Raw genomic sequence first — 16,401 nt, forward strand, 5'->3', positions numbered from 1 at the left:
ATTTGATCATTCATTTCTGATGAGTCTTTATTGATGAAACAAAGTGTTAAATGAGAAAAATTTTTGTTAAGTGATTTTCTACTATTTTATAATTGCTCTGTTCTTTTAAGAACATTGAGCACTCTGTTTTGTAGAATACATTTTAAAAGTTGTTTAAATATATACATGGCCGTACCGAGCCAATTTTGCGCTTCGGGCAAGAAAAGAAAATTGCGCCCCCTCTTCCCCTCCCCTCCCCCTCCCCCTCCTTAAAAAAAAAAGAAGAAAATTAAACGAAAAAAATGATTTATTGATCACAAAATTTATCACATCAAGTTATAAGTAAAATTTGTCACTAAGGTTGCACAAACTTTAGTTCAATGCCACTTTTCTGGCTTTTCTTGAGGCAAATTCACTAATGACATCATCAAAATCAATGTTGTTTGCCACTTCATTTTCAATTGAAATCATAGCCAAACTAGACAAACGTTCTTGGCCAATTGTTGACCTCATATAGTGTTTTATGAGCTTAAGTTTACTGAAACTTCTCTCACACGTAGCAACTGTGACTGGTATGGTGAGGAAGATGCGAATAGCAATTGTTGTGTTGGGATAAGCATCGGTCAAAGAATATTTATAAATGAGCTGCAAAATGCCGATCGGTCTAGATTTTTCAAAGTTGTCCATCATTGCGGCTGCTTGATATTTAAAGCTTGCCATTTCTGACTGGAAATCGGAAGAATCTAAATCTGCCTTGTCAATTTGAGATAAATTTGCAGCTTTTTTCTTGAGTTCATCCAATGAACTTTTAGAGAGTGAACCCCCACTGAGGTAGCCAAAATCAGAGGATACAGCAGACATCAGCCTCAAACCGCCACTCTATTTGTGTAATAATGCTGTCAAACACAAGGTTGCACTGAGATCCAAATTCTGTTTCTGCTGTGAGAAGGTGAGAGTCATCTTCAACTTCATAAAGTGCTATTCGCTTCACTTTGCGCTTCCTCTTAATTGGAAAGCCACCATCAATTCCGCTCTGGTTAGCTTTTTCTGTGGCATCTTTGATAATATTGTCCACCCCAATATCTCAAAAATTCTGAATGAAAGCCTTCAACCATTTCGTTTTTTTTTACGGCAATGTCAATTGAAATGGTTTTTGACTGAAGCAGTTTGTTTTCCCGGTCAATTAGAGAAAGAATTTGACACCAGAAATCCAACAAACACAAAAAACTGAAATCAATATGAATGAGAAGTTCTTTTGCACTGCTAACTGTGACAGCATTTGTCATGGGATTGTGGATAACGGATTCCAAAACTTGAAGAACATCTTTGATTTGTCTGTGCAATGGTGTAATTGCTTCTTTTTTGGTAGACCATCTTGTGTCACTATTTCCCTTTAATGAGATGGTCAACGTTTTCATCAGTTTTTCCCATCTTGACGTGAAGCTTGAAAAAAAGTTAAAGATGGCTTGAACCTTTCCAAAAAACGTAATCATGAGTGGGGAAACCTCAGCAGCATGAACACCAACAAGATTTAAAGTGTGAGCTGCGCATGGAACAAATCTTGCTGACTCATTAAGAGAATGGATGTGAGCTTTGATGCCATTGTATTTTCCAGACATATTGGCTCCATTGTCATAGCCTAGGCCCCGGCAATCGGAAATGCTTAGACCATCCTTCTCCAATTTTTCACTTATTTCTGTTGCAAGACCTTTTCCGGTTTTTTGGTGAGATTGAATGAAGTCCACAAAGCTTTCCTTAATTGTGCAGGTTTCATCACTGATGCGGACATACCTGATGATCTGAATCATCTGCTCTTTGTGGGAGGTATCTGGAGTGCAGTCAAACAGAACAGAGTAGTATTTAGCTTCTTTGATGTTTGACAAAATTTCTTTCCTGACTTTCTGCCCAAGTAACTCAATCAGCTAATTTTGAATTCAAGGAGAAAAGAAGGATGTTGTGGGTTTTTTTGCTTTAACGGACGCAATGTGTTCAGCCACTAAAGGATAATAATGGCTAATCAACTCAATTAAGCTCAGAAAAATGCCACTGTTTTGTTGACCAATGTCTTCTATTGTTCCCTGAAGGGCAAGATTGTTCTTGGCACAGAAAAAAATTGCATCAACAATCACTTTTAAGATATCTCTCCGCTTTTTCATCTCTCCACTAATAACTCTCTAGAGATCAGAATTCAGGGTCTTTCCTTCCTTGAGGTTTTTTTCAAGAGTTTTCCGATCAGAATAGCATCTTTGGTGTTCATTGTTGTTTTCATGCTCAGGAATTCTTGGGTTTAGTTTTTTCCAGTCACAAAACCCTTTAGAAATTTCTAAGAAATTGTTGGTTTTTGTTGTTAAAAATAACAAACAGCAAAAACAAAATAAAGAATCTTTTTTATTGCTGTACTGCAGCCAAGTGCGAACAGATTTTTTACCATTGGGATGAATTTTTTCATACCATTTTGAGCTGAAGTGTCGCATTCTGTTGTCAAAATCACACAGCGTGTTTGGGAAAAATTCTCTTCTGTTTTGCTCTGACCTATGCTCAATCAAAAAGCATTTTGTTTTGCCCGTTATTTTAGGCCATGTTGCTAAATCCCTATGTTGAAAATTTTCTTCCGAGGCCACTGGAATTTCTGAGATTTCTGAATGAAGTTCAACCTCGTCCATTTCAGCTGGGCCTGAAAGCTAGGCATTTTCATCTTCCCTGGTTGGTTCTGAATCAGTTGTGCAAAATTCTTCTTGACTTTGGCTGATGAAAATCTCCTCTTCAATTAATTCCAAATGATGATCTGAACTCAATTAAAGTCAATTATAGGATCTGTTGAATTGTCATTAATTTCAATACAAATATCCTCTAAAATAATTTGTTTCTCCACTGAGTTTGTTACCAACCACTTTTTGAAACAGTTTTGTAGTTTCTCGTCACTTTCTTGGCGCTGTTTTCTTTTCTTCTTAAATTCAGCACCAGATAACTTTTGGGTTCGACTCATAATAGAATTATAATGCTCAAAAGTTATCAAAGGTATATTAGTGTTATAGGACGCTTTTTTGTTCAGTATATGAGCTTTAATATTCAGGAGTTTGTGTCAAGAGGCGGAATTTTAATTAATTTTCTGTTCAACAGCAGCGACGCCGTGAAAACTAGTTTCATAAACTGATTATTGTTTTTTTAATTTATTAAAGTTTGCGCCCTCCCAATTTTGGCGCCTCAGGCCGCGGCCCGGCCGGCCCCGCCCTTGGTACGGCTCTGATATATATATATTTTAACATCTTCGCTTCCAACTAGGCTGCAAGCAACCACTAATTAAAGTTGGAAGTTACTTGAAGAAAAAAGATGAAGATTGTAGAGCAAGAAAAAGATTGACAGACAACTTAAAAGATTGGAAATTATATGAATCAGGAAAGCAAGATGAAGAAAGTGAATTCCAAAGAACTGATGTTCGAGTAAAAAAACTAGACAAATAAGAGTTTTTGAAGCACTTAAGAACAATCACAAAAAAAGGATGAGACTTAATTGAATGACGAGTAACACGAGAATGAATTTTAGTAGATGGCACAAGAGACGCTAGCTCTTTAGAGCAGTGCCCATTATAGTATTTGTAGAAAAGAGAAAGAGAAGCAACATTGCGACAATGTGATAATGGTTGAAGATTGGCTGCAAGAGCAGGTCCAACTATGTTTACAATGCATTTTTGCACCTTGTCTAAAAGAGAAAGGGCATCATTAGAAGATCCGCCCTAGATATGGCAACATTATCCTATACAAGGAAGGGTTTGAGATTTATAGAGATAGAGAATAGAATCCAGAGTAAGAAAGTGTCAAGCTCGATAAAGAGATGCAACCTTAGCGGATGCTAATTTTGCTACGGATTTGATATACGGTTTCCAAAAAAGATCGTAAGTAAGAGTTAATCTTAGAAAATGATGGGTAGATGACTCATCGAGTACATTACTGTTCATAAATATAGGAAGATCTAAATTATTGCGATAACGCTTGGCTGAAAAAAATTGAGTTTTATCTGAATTAAAGTTCACCAGTCACTGTGAGCCCCATCCTGTAGGAGAATTGAGATCCTTTTCCAGCTCAAATGCCCCCTCCAAGCAATCAGAGAGTGTCGGCTTCTTATCATGATAAGAATAAATGGTAGTATCATCAGCGAACAATGCCACCTTAGATGTGAGAATATCTGGAAGATCGTTAGTGTAAATTAAAAAGAGTATAGGGCCAAGGACTGAACCTTGAGGAACCCCTGAAGTTACAGAATATGAAGAAGAGTACAACAAGGACAACTTGATATATATATATATATATATATATATATATATATATATATATATATATGAATATATATATATATATATATATATATATATATATATATATATATATATGCATATATATATATATATATATATACATATATATATATATATATATATATATATATATATATATATATATATATATATATATATATATATATATATATATATATATATATATATATATATATATATATATATACTTATATGCATATATATACATCTGTAAACATATATAAATGTATATAGATATCAGGACCGTAGCAAGCTTTTTTTGTTGTTTGAGATAGGTAACTTTTAGATATGGAGCACACTCCAAACATTTATAAGTTTATGTTTATGTCAAATAAGGAACATTTGTAAAAAATTGAGATGACCAGAGCCTGGCAACAAATAAAGCCCTAAACTCTTTGCCTCTTTACTATTTATTACTATTATTCATCAACAAGTTTTAAATTTCATGCAATAATCTCTGAGTGTTTAAAAATTATAACAATACAAAGTTTGAATCACCCATAATTTTAAAGGACTGTACACTTTGCAGGGTCATAAAAATCAAAGACTTTTTATGAAATTTGTCGATGAATGTAAATTTAGTTATAAAAATTTAAAAAAATATTAAATAGTAAAAAACTTGTTACTTTCACGTTAAGGGCAGGGGGTATGGGTTTTGGGGCATTATTTGTTCCCAGGCTCCAGTAATCCTAATTTTTGACAAAAGTTCCTTATTTGACATAAACATAAACTTATAAATGTTTGGAGTGGGCTCCATGTCTGAAAGTTACCTTTTTCTTCATCTCAAACAACAAAAAAAGCTTGCTGCGGGCCTATATATTATATATGTATATGTAAATATATATATATATATATATATATATATATATATATATATATATATATATATATATATATATACATATATACATATATATATATATATATATATATATATATATATATATATATATATATATATATATATATATATATATATATATGTATGTATATATATATGTATATATATATATATATATATATATATATATATATATGTATATATATATATATATATATATACATATATATATATATACATATATATATATATACATATATATATATATATATATATATATATATATATATATATATATATATATATATATATATATATATATATGTTTGTTACACAATTTTTGATTTTTTACTTACACAGGTATTAATTTGCATGCACAAAAATTAATTGTACAAAACTGTTTTATTATTTGTTATGAATGTTTATGGTTTTTTTAATTTATAAAATATCAATTTTATTATTGGATTTATGTTTCTAGAATATTATTTTCTGCAATTAATTACATTTTTGATAAAAAAAAAAAGTCATTGAAAACTCTGTTCATCGAACATTATAGCACCCAAAGGTAAATATTTAAGTTCTACTTAACGAAAACTTGTTATATACTTGGTTAAAAAAGAAAATACTGATAGAAAAGTTGAAGAACTTACAAATATTCCATTTACAACAGTTAGAGCCATTAATACAATACATTAAATTAATACAAACAATATGAAACGTTTGAAATTTGACGAGAACGAAAGCTGATAACAACCTCACGAGATAATAGAGAAATTTTAAGAATGATTAAAAAAAATGGTTTGAAAGTGCAAAAAATATAGCAAATTATCTGAAAAACTTAACAGGAAACACAATTTTACCAATATCAATTAGAAATTGCATTTATAAAGCAGGGTTTAGTGGCTGTATAGCTCGGTAAAAAAACTTTTTTAACAAAAAATCATATGAAGAGAAGAATGAATTTTGCAAAAAAGTATTATTTAATGCAAGCATCACTTTAGAAAAAAGTACTTTGGTTTGATAAATCCAATTTTAATTTAAAAAAATCTGACGGTGCAAAAAGAGTTTGGCGAAAGAGGGGTGAAGCATTTAATTTGAGTTGCACGAGAGGAACAGTGTTGGTAAATTAGAATTTATTGATGAAACTATGAATGCTGATTTGTATAACAAAATATTGAAACGAAATTTAAAATAACCTGCTAAAAGACTTAGATTGGGAAACAGTTTTTTGTTTCAACAAGACAATGATCAAAAGCATACTGCTAGAAAAACTTAAACTTTATTTGATGAAAATGGCATAAACGTTTTAGAATAGCTTTCACAGAGCCCAGAATTGAATCCTATAGAGCATTTATGGACTTTATTAGATAAAAAAAAATAGGTAATAGAGCATTTACGAAAAAAGAAGATTTGAAGAAAGCTGTTGTTAAATCATGGTCTAAGATTGATAATATGTCTCAATACCAAAACGCTTGTTAGATGTAATTAAAGCAAAAGGAAGACCAACTAAATATAAAAGTATATTACAGGCCCGTAGGAACAAATATTATATTGGGGAGGGGGCAGTACTACCCGAAATGGTTCTAAGGACCTTTTTTTTTTTAATCATTTTTTCAGTCAATTTCTTTAAAATCATTAGTTTGAAAAATTATTAGGGGGAAGGGGGGGGCAAATGCCCCTGCTGCCCCCCCTCATCTCCCCCTTTCTCCCCCAATTGCTAAGGGCCTGTATTAATAAAATACAAAAAATTGAAACGGTTTCTCAGTTATTTTAATAAACTGGTTTTTTTTTTTAGCTTTAACCTATAAAGTTTTTCTTGTACAATTATTTTATGTGCAAGTGTCTTTATCCCCTTTTCGTTTCAAATTCTCAACCAGGTAAATCAAAAGCATAAAGGCAAATTTAACAACTTTTTTGAAGGTTTTTTATCAAATGAATAATTGGAGAAAAAAAAAGTTCTTTATAATTACTGCTTGATACAGTATTTTATTCAAAGATGTTAATTTTATTGAAAAATTACTTTGTACGATTAAATTCTGTTCTCAATGTATATATTCAAATTTATTTATTTAGTTACAAGATAATAAAGATGCATTTTATTGTCAGTAGTTTTCAAATGAATATGTCAGATTTCAAGAACTTTGTTATAAGTTTCTTACTGGTTTACAACAATAGCAATGGGAAGTGTTATTACTTACGAATTACCACAGAAGTAAATAAGCACTATGTTTCACTAATGGCTTGGGAGCACTGGTCCCTTATTGATACTTTAAATTCAGATCAAATGTATTCTTATAGGGATTAAATTGAAATGTATATCATGAAGCGATTCTTTTTGAAAAAATTACAATAACTGATAACCATGTGATAACGTTTATATTATTAGCCAAATTGGCTAATGAGATCTAATTAAGCTAAACATTTTAAGAATAATGTTATTGATTAAAGTTACATCACATTTCAAAGCATGAGTTAGCATAAGTCAAGTAAATTTTGAAAATCTTTGGTTGCGGTACACATGACAATATCATCAGCATATAGAAGATGTTATATATATATATATATATATATATATATATATATATATATATATATATATATATATATATATATATATATATATATATATATATATATACAGGGGCGGATTAGGCCACCGGGACATTTCCCGGTGGGCCGTCAGCAATACAACATTTTAAAATTTTACAATATTTCAAAACGTATTTTCTTTAATTTTTTTAATAAATTTCTAGAATAGTAATAAAAAATTGTGAGTTGAAATTTACTTCAGATTTTGCTTTATTCAACTTTGTTTTCACTATAGATTATTGTTTAAATAAAACGAGTTAAATAAAAACGCGTTAAATAATTTATTATACATATCTTATATAGAATTTTTAATTTAATGTAACGCTTCTTTTATAATTTATTATTTCAATAAATATTTTCTAAATCAAAACAATATTATAACTATAATATAAAATATCTAACAAAAAAAGTAAGTAGGTATTTATATAAATATTGGTTTCTTATTAATATGGTATTTTACTATTTAAAAATTAAAAGTAATCTATTTATATTTTATATAGTATGTATAATATTAACAAGAAATCTCTACACAGTTTATAAAAATAAATATGAATGATTTATTATTAATGAAGATGTAGGTTTATTTTAATAAATATGTAGGTTTAATAATAATGTAGGTAATAATAATGTAGGTTTAATAAAATGTAGGTTTATTTTAAAAAATATTAAAATTAGTATATTCTAAAATTTTAAGTTATATTCTTTAAAAATAATCAGATTAACAAACTTCACACAAATAACAATACAGTCGCAGGTCTTCCATTCATAACACTTATTTAAAAATAATCAATAAAAACTATCATAGTAGTTAAAAGGCTAATACAAATGTTTATTTTTTTATTTTTTTACAGGTGTGATGTCTAAGCAAAAAAGTGGACATGAAAAGTTACGTGAGAAAAACATAAAGCTTTTGCGAGAAGACGCTAAAACAACTAAACATCTACTATCCATGTTTTCTAAACTGAATTCAAATACCCTGCAACACCATGCTGATGCTGAGCCTGTCGATGAGGTTCAATCTCACGCTGCTAAAAAGACCCAAACAAACCTTGATGATGAAGATGGCGTTCATACTGACATTAATGAAATGACCCAACCAATCCTCATTTAAAACATCACAGCTTCTTCAAGCATGGTTGAACCTACTGGTGATAACGAAAAAACTACTACCCGAGTGAATGATTGGTTTAATAAGCCTCACCTGAATGAACTGACAACTTTCTATAAATATCACCCACATTAGCCTGAAAGACCTCACTTTAATTCAAAAATGGTATATTATCGTCCTGAAGATGGTATGCAGCGTATGTTTCTTTCATTTTCAGAAGAAGAAGAGTGCCTGTTTTGCAGTGTTTGTTTGGCACATGGAAATGAGAAGCAGAAACCAAGTTCATTTGTAACAGGTTTTAATAGTTGGACTCATATTCATCAACGTATTGTGGAACACGAATCGTCAAAGAGACACCAAGAATGTGTCGAGGCTTATCTACATTTCTCTGCTAATCGGACCATTTTAGATATGGTACAAGGTCAGCAATATAGTCTACGAAAACAGCAAGTTTTACATCGTAGATTGATCGTAGACAGAGTAGTGTCAATTGTCAAAGTGATTGGTAAACGTGGTATGCCATATCGAGGTAAGGCTGGTTGCGAAGCCGTCAATGTTTTGGCTAACGACAGAGTGGATCATGGAACATTTCTTGAAATCGTGATTCTTGTTGCGAAGTACGATGAAATTCTAAATGCGCATTTGAAGGAAATTATCGACAAAGGCATGCTGAATGATAAACAGGATAAGAGGAATAGAGCTAACAGAAATACTTTCATTTCCAAATCCACTGTAAACCAAATTATATTTGGAATCGCTAAATTAATGAAAAGTGCCATTGCTGAAGAAGTACAACAAGCGGGAATATTCTCAGTGCAACTTGACACAACTCAAGATGTAACACAAGCGGATAAATGTGCGATAGTCCTGCGATACGTTACCGACAAAGTTGAGGAGCGACTTATTGGTGTTGTCGATTCACATTCTGGAAAAGGCAGTGATCTGTGCAAATTGATATCAAATGTTTTGGAACAAAATGGCATTGATATTACTAAATGTGTGTCAGATAGTACTGATGGCGCGTCTAATATGGCCGGGGCATACAATGGATTTACTACATTCTTAGAAAAAGCGTCTCCTGGACACATTCACACATGGTGTTATGCGCATGTTTTAAATCTGGTCGTATGTGACGCCACCAGCAGTAATGAAGCTTCAATGACACTTTTTGGTATACTTCAAAAGGCTGCTATGTTTTTTCGTGAGTCCTACTTGAGAATGGACCTTTGGACTGATCACATGAAAGAAAAAAATGGCCAAAACATTCACAAACGACTAAGTGTTATCGGTGCTACAAGATGGGGGTCCAAACACGATGCCCTTCAAAAGTTTTTTGGTACGTTTCGCGACGGTGAAGGAGGATTATACACAGACGTCGTTCAAGTATTGGAAATAGCAGTCTCTTCCACTAAATTAAGTGTTGAAGCACGCTATGATGCGCAGTGTCTATTAACGTCCTTATTGAAGTATAAGACTGTACTGACGGGATTTTTATATCTAAGAATAATGGAGTCAACCACACCACTGTCCAAATACCTACAGACATCTGGATTGAATTTCATAAAGGCGTTTGAGATGGTTAAAGTAACTATTTCAGAAATTCAGACTCAATCACGCAATTTTGATCAAGTTAAGGTGGCTGCAGACCATTTCATTAATGTGTCCGCAACCATTCTTGACGAGAAAGAATGTGATTGTGTTATACAGACAGATTTGCCAATGGTACGCAAAAGAATAAGAAAAGTAATGGCAGGAGAATTAGCAAATGATGATCCACTTACAGATCCTTTAAAAAAGTTTGAAGTAGAGGTCCACAATGGTATTCTAGACACAGACACAGTGTTAAGAAGTCTGTCGACTCGGTTTACATCACACGGTGAACTGTACTCTGATATGAGTTGTTTTGACCCCAACGGATTTTCTGAGTTATTGAAATGTAATATTCCAAAAAAAGCCCTTCAGAAAATCTCATGTCATATTTCGGCAACAGGTGTGTAAATTTACTTATAAATATAATTGATTGGTTTCTTGTTAAATTTTATTAGTAATTGCTTAAGTATTTTTGTTTTCCAAATTGGTAAACTTCATTAAATTTTTAATTAGCATTAGATAAGGCTATCTCTTTTGTTCTTTATTTTGAATATTTATGAGATTATCTTTATCTTTTTATATTTTAGGCGAAGAAGCGCAGCTGTTGCTTGAGCTGTTGGACTTAGCAAAAAAGTGGCCAGTTTTAAAAAAAACATTGGAAGAGAGTTACAATTGCTCTGATCAAATCACGATTGATGAGGATGAGGTTGAAAATGAAGATGACGCCACCAACCATAAATGCGGCCCTCTAAAGAAGTGTCGCTCGTGCATTTACTGTTGCTACCACGTGCTTCGAAAATATAATCTTTACGGCAAGAGCTACTGCATGCTGCACAGGGCATACAAATTCATGCTCACAATTTCAATTACCCAAGTGGCTTGTGAGAGGAGTTTCAGCAAGTTGAAATGTGTCAAAACAAGATTGCGAAGTCAGTTGACAGAAGATCACTTGGACTCACTGTTGATGATGTGCATTGAAAAGGACATATTGAGTAACATAACCAACGATGAAATTATTGATGAACTTGCTAAATCGAGTGGTGAATTAAAAAAGTTACTGTTTTTATGATTTTTAGTTTTTGTGATTTAAATATGAATTTATAATACAAATATAACACATGTACTTAAATGACATCTTTATTGATTTTAAACAAGTGTATACAAGTCCTTATTGTTCAATAGTGGTACAAAAGTATTTAAAAGTGAGGGGTTACAAGCGAATACGATTTAAAAAAAAAGGTCACTTGGTGGGCCTTTTTCATGATAGCATTTCCCGGGCCTTTTCAAAAGCCTAATCCGCCCCTATATATATATATATATATACATATATATATATATATATATATATATATATATATAAATATATATATATATATATATATATATATATATATATACATATATATATACATATATATATATATATATATATATATATATATATATATATATATATATATATATATATATATATATATATATATATATATATATATATATATATAAATATTTGTTGAACGTCGAAAAAGCATAAAATAAGAAATTATTTTTAAAAATAACACGATGTTTTAAATACTAGACATGTTTCTAAAAATATAATTTACATATACAAAAGATTATATTACAATAATAAAAAACTCTGAAATATATATTAAAAAATAGAAGTCTTTACAGAGAAATATTAACGGACAAAAAGTTATACATAATAAACCAATATATTTATTACAAAATAACTCGGTAAATAACAAATAAAAATAACCAACTGTCAAAAAAATATATATATATATAAATAAACTGACAGTAAAATTAAATAGATAAGTTTATAGTATAATGTAAAGCTTGTTTATTAAGTGAGGGACTTTCCCACATAATGTGGAGGGCTTCTTTTATCTTTAATTTGTGTTTGTTTGGGGCATTATCCAAAATCTCAAAAGAATCACAGTTAGCCAAATTTTTGCAATTAAGAGATAAATTTAAGTGTTTAAATATATGAGATTGTTTATCACTTTTAAGGTGCTCATTTATTCTAGTTGCCAAGTGTCTGGAGGTTTCTCCAATATAACTGGCATTACAGCCAGCGCAAGAAAATTTATAGACAACATGAGATTTAAGCAGTTTAGGAAGTGACTCTTTTAAGCAAAAACAATCTTGTATTTTATTAGTAGTGAAAATTAATTTTATTAGAATATCCTTGCAATATTTATGAACAATTTTTGAAATTTTTCTTTTAGTATAATTAGAGTACATTCCAATGTATGGAAGTTTAAAGTATCTTATATTTAAGCTATTAACAATGTTAGACACAGATGGGTTCATTTTCTTATCAATATAGGATTTAATTTCATAGTCAATAATTTTTTGTGGAAATTTATTATTTTGTAGAACTAATGATAGATTCTTAATATCTTTATCAAAACCAAACCAAGAATTATTAATTTTAAATGTACGATCAATCAAACACCGAACAAGTCCAAATTTGTAGCAAGAGGGAATAAAACTAAAAAAATTTTGTAAAAGACCTGTATACGTTTTTTTGTGATAAACTGAAGTCGTAAACGAGTAGGATTTTTTAATAAGTACATCTAAAAAAGCAATCTGGTTATCTTGTTCTTTTTCCATAGTAAATTTCAGATTTTTATGTTGTTTATTGAGGTGTTTGAAAAATTCTTGAGCTTCATATTCAGAATTAAAAATAGCAATTATGTCATCGACATACCGTTTATAAAAAAATGGTGCTGTAAAAGAGCAGTTATTGACCCAAGTTTGCTCATGATAACCGACGAAAATATTAGCTAAGATGGGCGCTAAAGGAGAACCCATAGCAACGCCATCTGTTTGATCGTAATATTTACCGCCAAATAGAAAATGTGAACCGGATGTGGAAATCTGAAGTAATTTTTTAAATTGAACTTTTGAAAAACGTTTTGAGTTAGTTTTATTTTTAAAAAATAAATCAGTTGCAATGTTGATGGTTTCTTTAAGAGGAATATTCGTGAACAAACTTTCAACATCATATGAAACAATAAATTTATTAGTTACATTAATTTGTTTTAATTCTTCAACAAAAGAAAATGAGTCTAAAGTGCAAAATTGTTTAGGTATATATGGAGACAATAAATGAGAGAGATGTTTGGCAAGGTTGTAGTTATATGTTCCGATTGTTGAGATGATAGGTCGAAATGTTGGAAGAGAACTATCTTTACTAACTTTGTGCATCTTAGGTAACGCGTAAATTCTTGCAGGTTGAGATCCTACAGGATAGATTTTAGTGTAAATGTCTTTTTCAAAACATTTAAGCTTATAAAGTTTTCTAAGATACCCTTGTAAAGATATTTCTCTTTTTATAGTTGGATCCTCTTTTAATTCTTTAAATTTAGTCTTATTACTTATAATATTATGTAATGAATTTATATAATCAATTTTATTAAGAACAATTATACCATTTCCTTTGTCTGGTCGTGTAATAACAATGTTCTCATTATTCCGAAGTCTTTTTAATATTTTATGTTTTCTTAGACAATTTTCAGATGGAGTGTATTTGTATACGTAGTTGTTAGCCAAATGGGAAAGTTCACTTTTAAGTTGAGGTTTTGAATCGTTGTTTTTCAGTTGATTATTAAGAAATTGCGAAATACAATCAAATTGAGCGAATACATCCGTCTTTTTTATAAACGCTGGTGGCAAAGCGAAACCAAGACCATTGTTTAGTAAATCAAGTTCATCATCTTGTAATGTATATGAGGATAGATTTTGAATAACATTTTGATGTTTAAAAGGAAGAACTGCTGATTTTGTGAGAGAACATAATTTCTTTTCGTGAGTTTTAATGATTGAAAGCTCTTTCTTTTTTATATAGTTTTTGATTACCATAGTTAAAAGATACCATTGCAAAGCTGAACAGGTTTTTCTTACTTGAGATTTCAAATTTTCTAACTCTTTGTCCAATAATTTCTTTTCATTTATTCTTTTATGTAAAGCACTTTTAAGCAATCGCTTTTTAATCGAGATTATATCATTATAATCTCGATTAAAAATTATCATTATCCTGTCCTTTCGTGGAAAATTTTAGACCAGGCTGAACCGTTTAAACCTGGTGGTAAGTCATTCAATTTATGCTTGATGGAAAAATATCATATAATTTCATCCCCATTGCCTTTACTAAATAAGCTAAACGAACTTGCGTCTAAGTGTCGCCATGAAAACAAATATATGATGAATAACTTTAATGTCATCAAAGAAGACACTGCACTGTATTTTTAATATATATTTTTTTTGTTTTTTGAAATATGTAAACGTTTTTCCAGTTCACACAACTTGGCTCCATCAAAGCTTCCCATTGTCACATCAAAATCGGAATCTCCTGATTTTTTAACCCACATATTATTTCTTGTAAAAAGTAAGGATTTTCTAGAATGGTAAATAATATCAGTCGTATTATCTGAAATTTGAGTAAAATTTTATTATTTGAAATTTGTAAAATGTCGTAAAACGAATGAGGTGGAAAGCTTTGATGTGCGATAAAAACCCCAACCAAGAGTTTGTTTATCATTTCGATCTTAAAACAAAAAAATGCCCACCGCGACACCTCGATCTTGTAAGTTTTGAGCATGATTTATTAAATATATTAAAAAATATCTCTTTTACCACTATCCATAACGATTTTCAAAAACAATTAAGTAATGATATCGCTAAAATTAAATCTTCGAAAACTTGTTTATTTTTGCGGATAAAACTCAAAATCTTTATGAAATTGATAAACCTTCATATGAAAAACTTTATATCGATAATATTACTAAAACATATAAAAAGTCTGATACTACACAATACAACAATATTAACATGCAAGCTAAAGTAATAGCAACAAATTTGGGTATTGATGATCGATTAGAACGTCTTGCTATGAAAACAGCATTTATTACCGTAAAAGACCACAAAGAGAATTTCGCCAATAACCCTCAGTGCCGATTAATTAACCCTGCTAAGCCTGAGCTTGGAAAAGTTAGCAAATCTTTACTAGACAACATTAACAAGAAAATTAGAAATGCTATGCTTGTCCATCAATGGCATAGTACAAACGACGTTTTAAAATGGTTCCATGGCATCAATGACAAAAAAAAACTGTGTTTTTGTTCAATATGACATTGTTGATTTTTACCCCTTGCAAAAAATATGTCAGAGCAAGAGGTTGTTGTTGAAAATGTTTGCATGTCAAGTGTGGACCATATCCTCGTCTCAATGAAAAAAGTTTATTCAAGATACAAGATCTGACTTTGGATGTCAAAGCACACTTTGTAAAAATTAAAGTAAGAAATGCTCTTAGCAGTTGTAAAAAAAAAACCCCGTTAGCACCATATAGTAGTGTAAAACGATTGTTGTTTAATTCCCTCAGTTTATATTGCATAATATCTAAGTTTTATGTTTTTAGATTTTAAAGGCGCACCAAGAGATAGAATGGGCATAAAAGTCTCTTATAGAAAACCGAGGGTGCATATCACTTTCTGATAATGACTATATATGTCTTTACCATAGATTTAACTTTGGTAAGAATTTGTTTATAACCGCATTTCAACAGCAACAAAATTTAATTACTAAACCTTTAAAATAAATATTTCAAATTTTAATTTTTTTTTAAAATTCAAGATATTGGCTGGGTTCTTCCAAGAAGATGCTGTCATCCAATGCATGAACTAAGTGTTGGTAAAAAATCACCAGCTGTAAGAAGTGTTTTAATAAATATGCCAACAAATGTTTCAAAACATTACAACAAAAATATTCCTGTAGGTTCCGTATTTTGTTACAATCACCTTAAGTCAGAGCGCATTCTTATTCAAACTAAAACAAGTACTGCCACTAACGAAGAGTTAATTGAGGACACAACTGATTTTGATTTTGAGCCTAAAGAAATTTTACTTTCTGGAGAAAAGGTTGAAGGTGCCACATCTACTGGTATCAACCTATCAG

The 16,401-nt window shown here is 30.5% G+C and overlaps 5 protein-coding genes across 5 annotated transcripts; 1 reads left to right on the top strand and 4 right to left on the bottom strand.

Moving 5' to 3' along the window:
* Positions 1-351: 351 nt before the first annotated feature.
* On the bottom strand, positions 352-840 carry LOC136086925 (zinc finger MYM-type protein 1-like). Its single transcript, XM_065809424.1, has one exon. The coding sequence runs from the start codon at positions 838-840 to the stop codon at positions 352-354; it is 489 nt and encodes a 162-aa protein (XP_065665496.1).
* A 176-nt stretch (positions 841-1,016) lies between these two features.
* Positions 1,017-1,787, bottom strand: LOC136086926 (zinc finger MYM-type protein 6-like). The gene has a single exon (XM_065809425.1). The coding sequence runs from the start codon at positions 1,785-1,787 to the stop codon at positions 1,017-1,019; it is 771 nt and encodes a 256-aa protein (XP_065665497.1).
* Positions 1,788-2,153: 366 nt separating this feature from the next.
* Positions 2,154-2,642, bottom strand: LOC136086927 (zinc finger MYM-type protein 5-like). The gene has a single exon (XM_065809426.1). The coding sequence runs from the start codon at positions 2,640-2,642 to the stop codon at positions 2,154-2,156; it is 489 nt and encodes a 162-aa protein (XP_065665498.1).
* A 6,370-nt stretch (positions 2,643-9,012) lies between these two features.
* LOC136086928 (uncharacterized) lies at positions 9,013-11,509 on the top strand. The gene is made up of 2 exons (XM_065809427.1): positions 9,013-10,840; positions 11,028-11,509. Exons 1-2 carry the CDS (start codon positions 9,013-9,015, stop codon positions 11,507-11,509), a joined length of 2,310 nt encoding a protein of 769 aa, XP_065665499.1.
* Positions 11,510-12,246: 737 nt separating this feature from the next.
* Positions 12,247-14,481, bottom strand: LOC136086929 (uncharacterized). The gene has a single exon (XM_065809429.1). The coding sequence runs from the start codon at positions 14,479-14,481 to the stop codon at positions 12,247-12,249; it is 2,235 nt and encodes a 744-aa protein (XP_065665501.1).
* Between the last annotated feature and the right edge of the window lie 1,920 nt (positions 14,482-16,401).

This window comes from Hydra vulgaris, chromosome 11 (genome assembly GCF_038396675.1).
Source record: "Hydra vulgaris chromosome 11, alternate assembly HydraT2T_AEP".
NCBI classification, from domain to species: domain Eukaryota; kingdom Metazoa; phylum Cnidaria; class Hydrozoa; order Anthoathecata; family Hydridae; genus Hydra; species Hydra vulgaris.

Coding starts and splice junctions, on each gene's coding strand:
- LOC136086925 (XM_065809424.1), bottom strand. CDS start 840: ATGTCTGCTGTATCCTCTGATTTTGGCTACCTCAGTGGGGGTTCACTC.
- LOC136086926 (XM_065809425.1), bottom strand. CDS start 1,787: ATGATTCAGATCATCAGGTATGTCCGCATCAGTGATGAAACCTGCACA.
- LOC136086927 (XM_065809426.1), bottom strand. CDS start 2,642: ATGGACGAGGTTGAACTTCATTCAGAAATCTCAGAAATTCCAGTGGCC.
- LOC136086928 (XM_065809427.1), top strand. CDS start 9,013: ATGGTATATTATCGTCCTGAAGATGGTATGCAGCGTATGTTTCTTTCA. Junction 10,841..11,027: donor ATGTCATATTTCGGCAACAG/GTGTGTAAATTT, acceptor TTTATATTTTAG/GCGAAGAAGCGCAGCTGTTG.
- LOC136086929 (XM_065809429.1), bottom strand. CDS start 14,481: ATGATAATTTTTAATCGAGATTATAATGATATAATCTCGATTAAAAAG.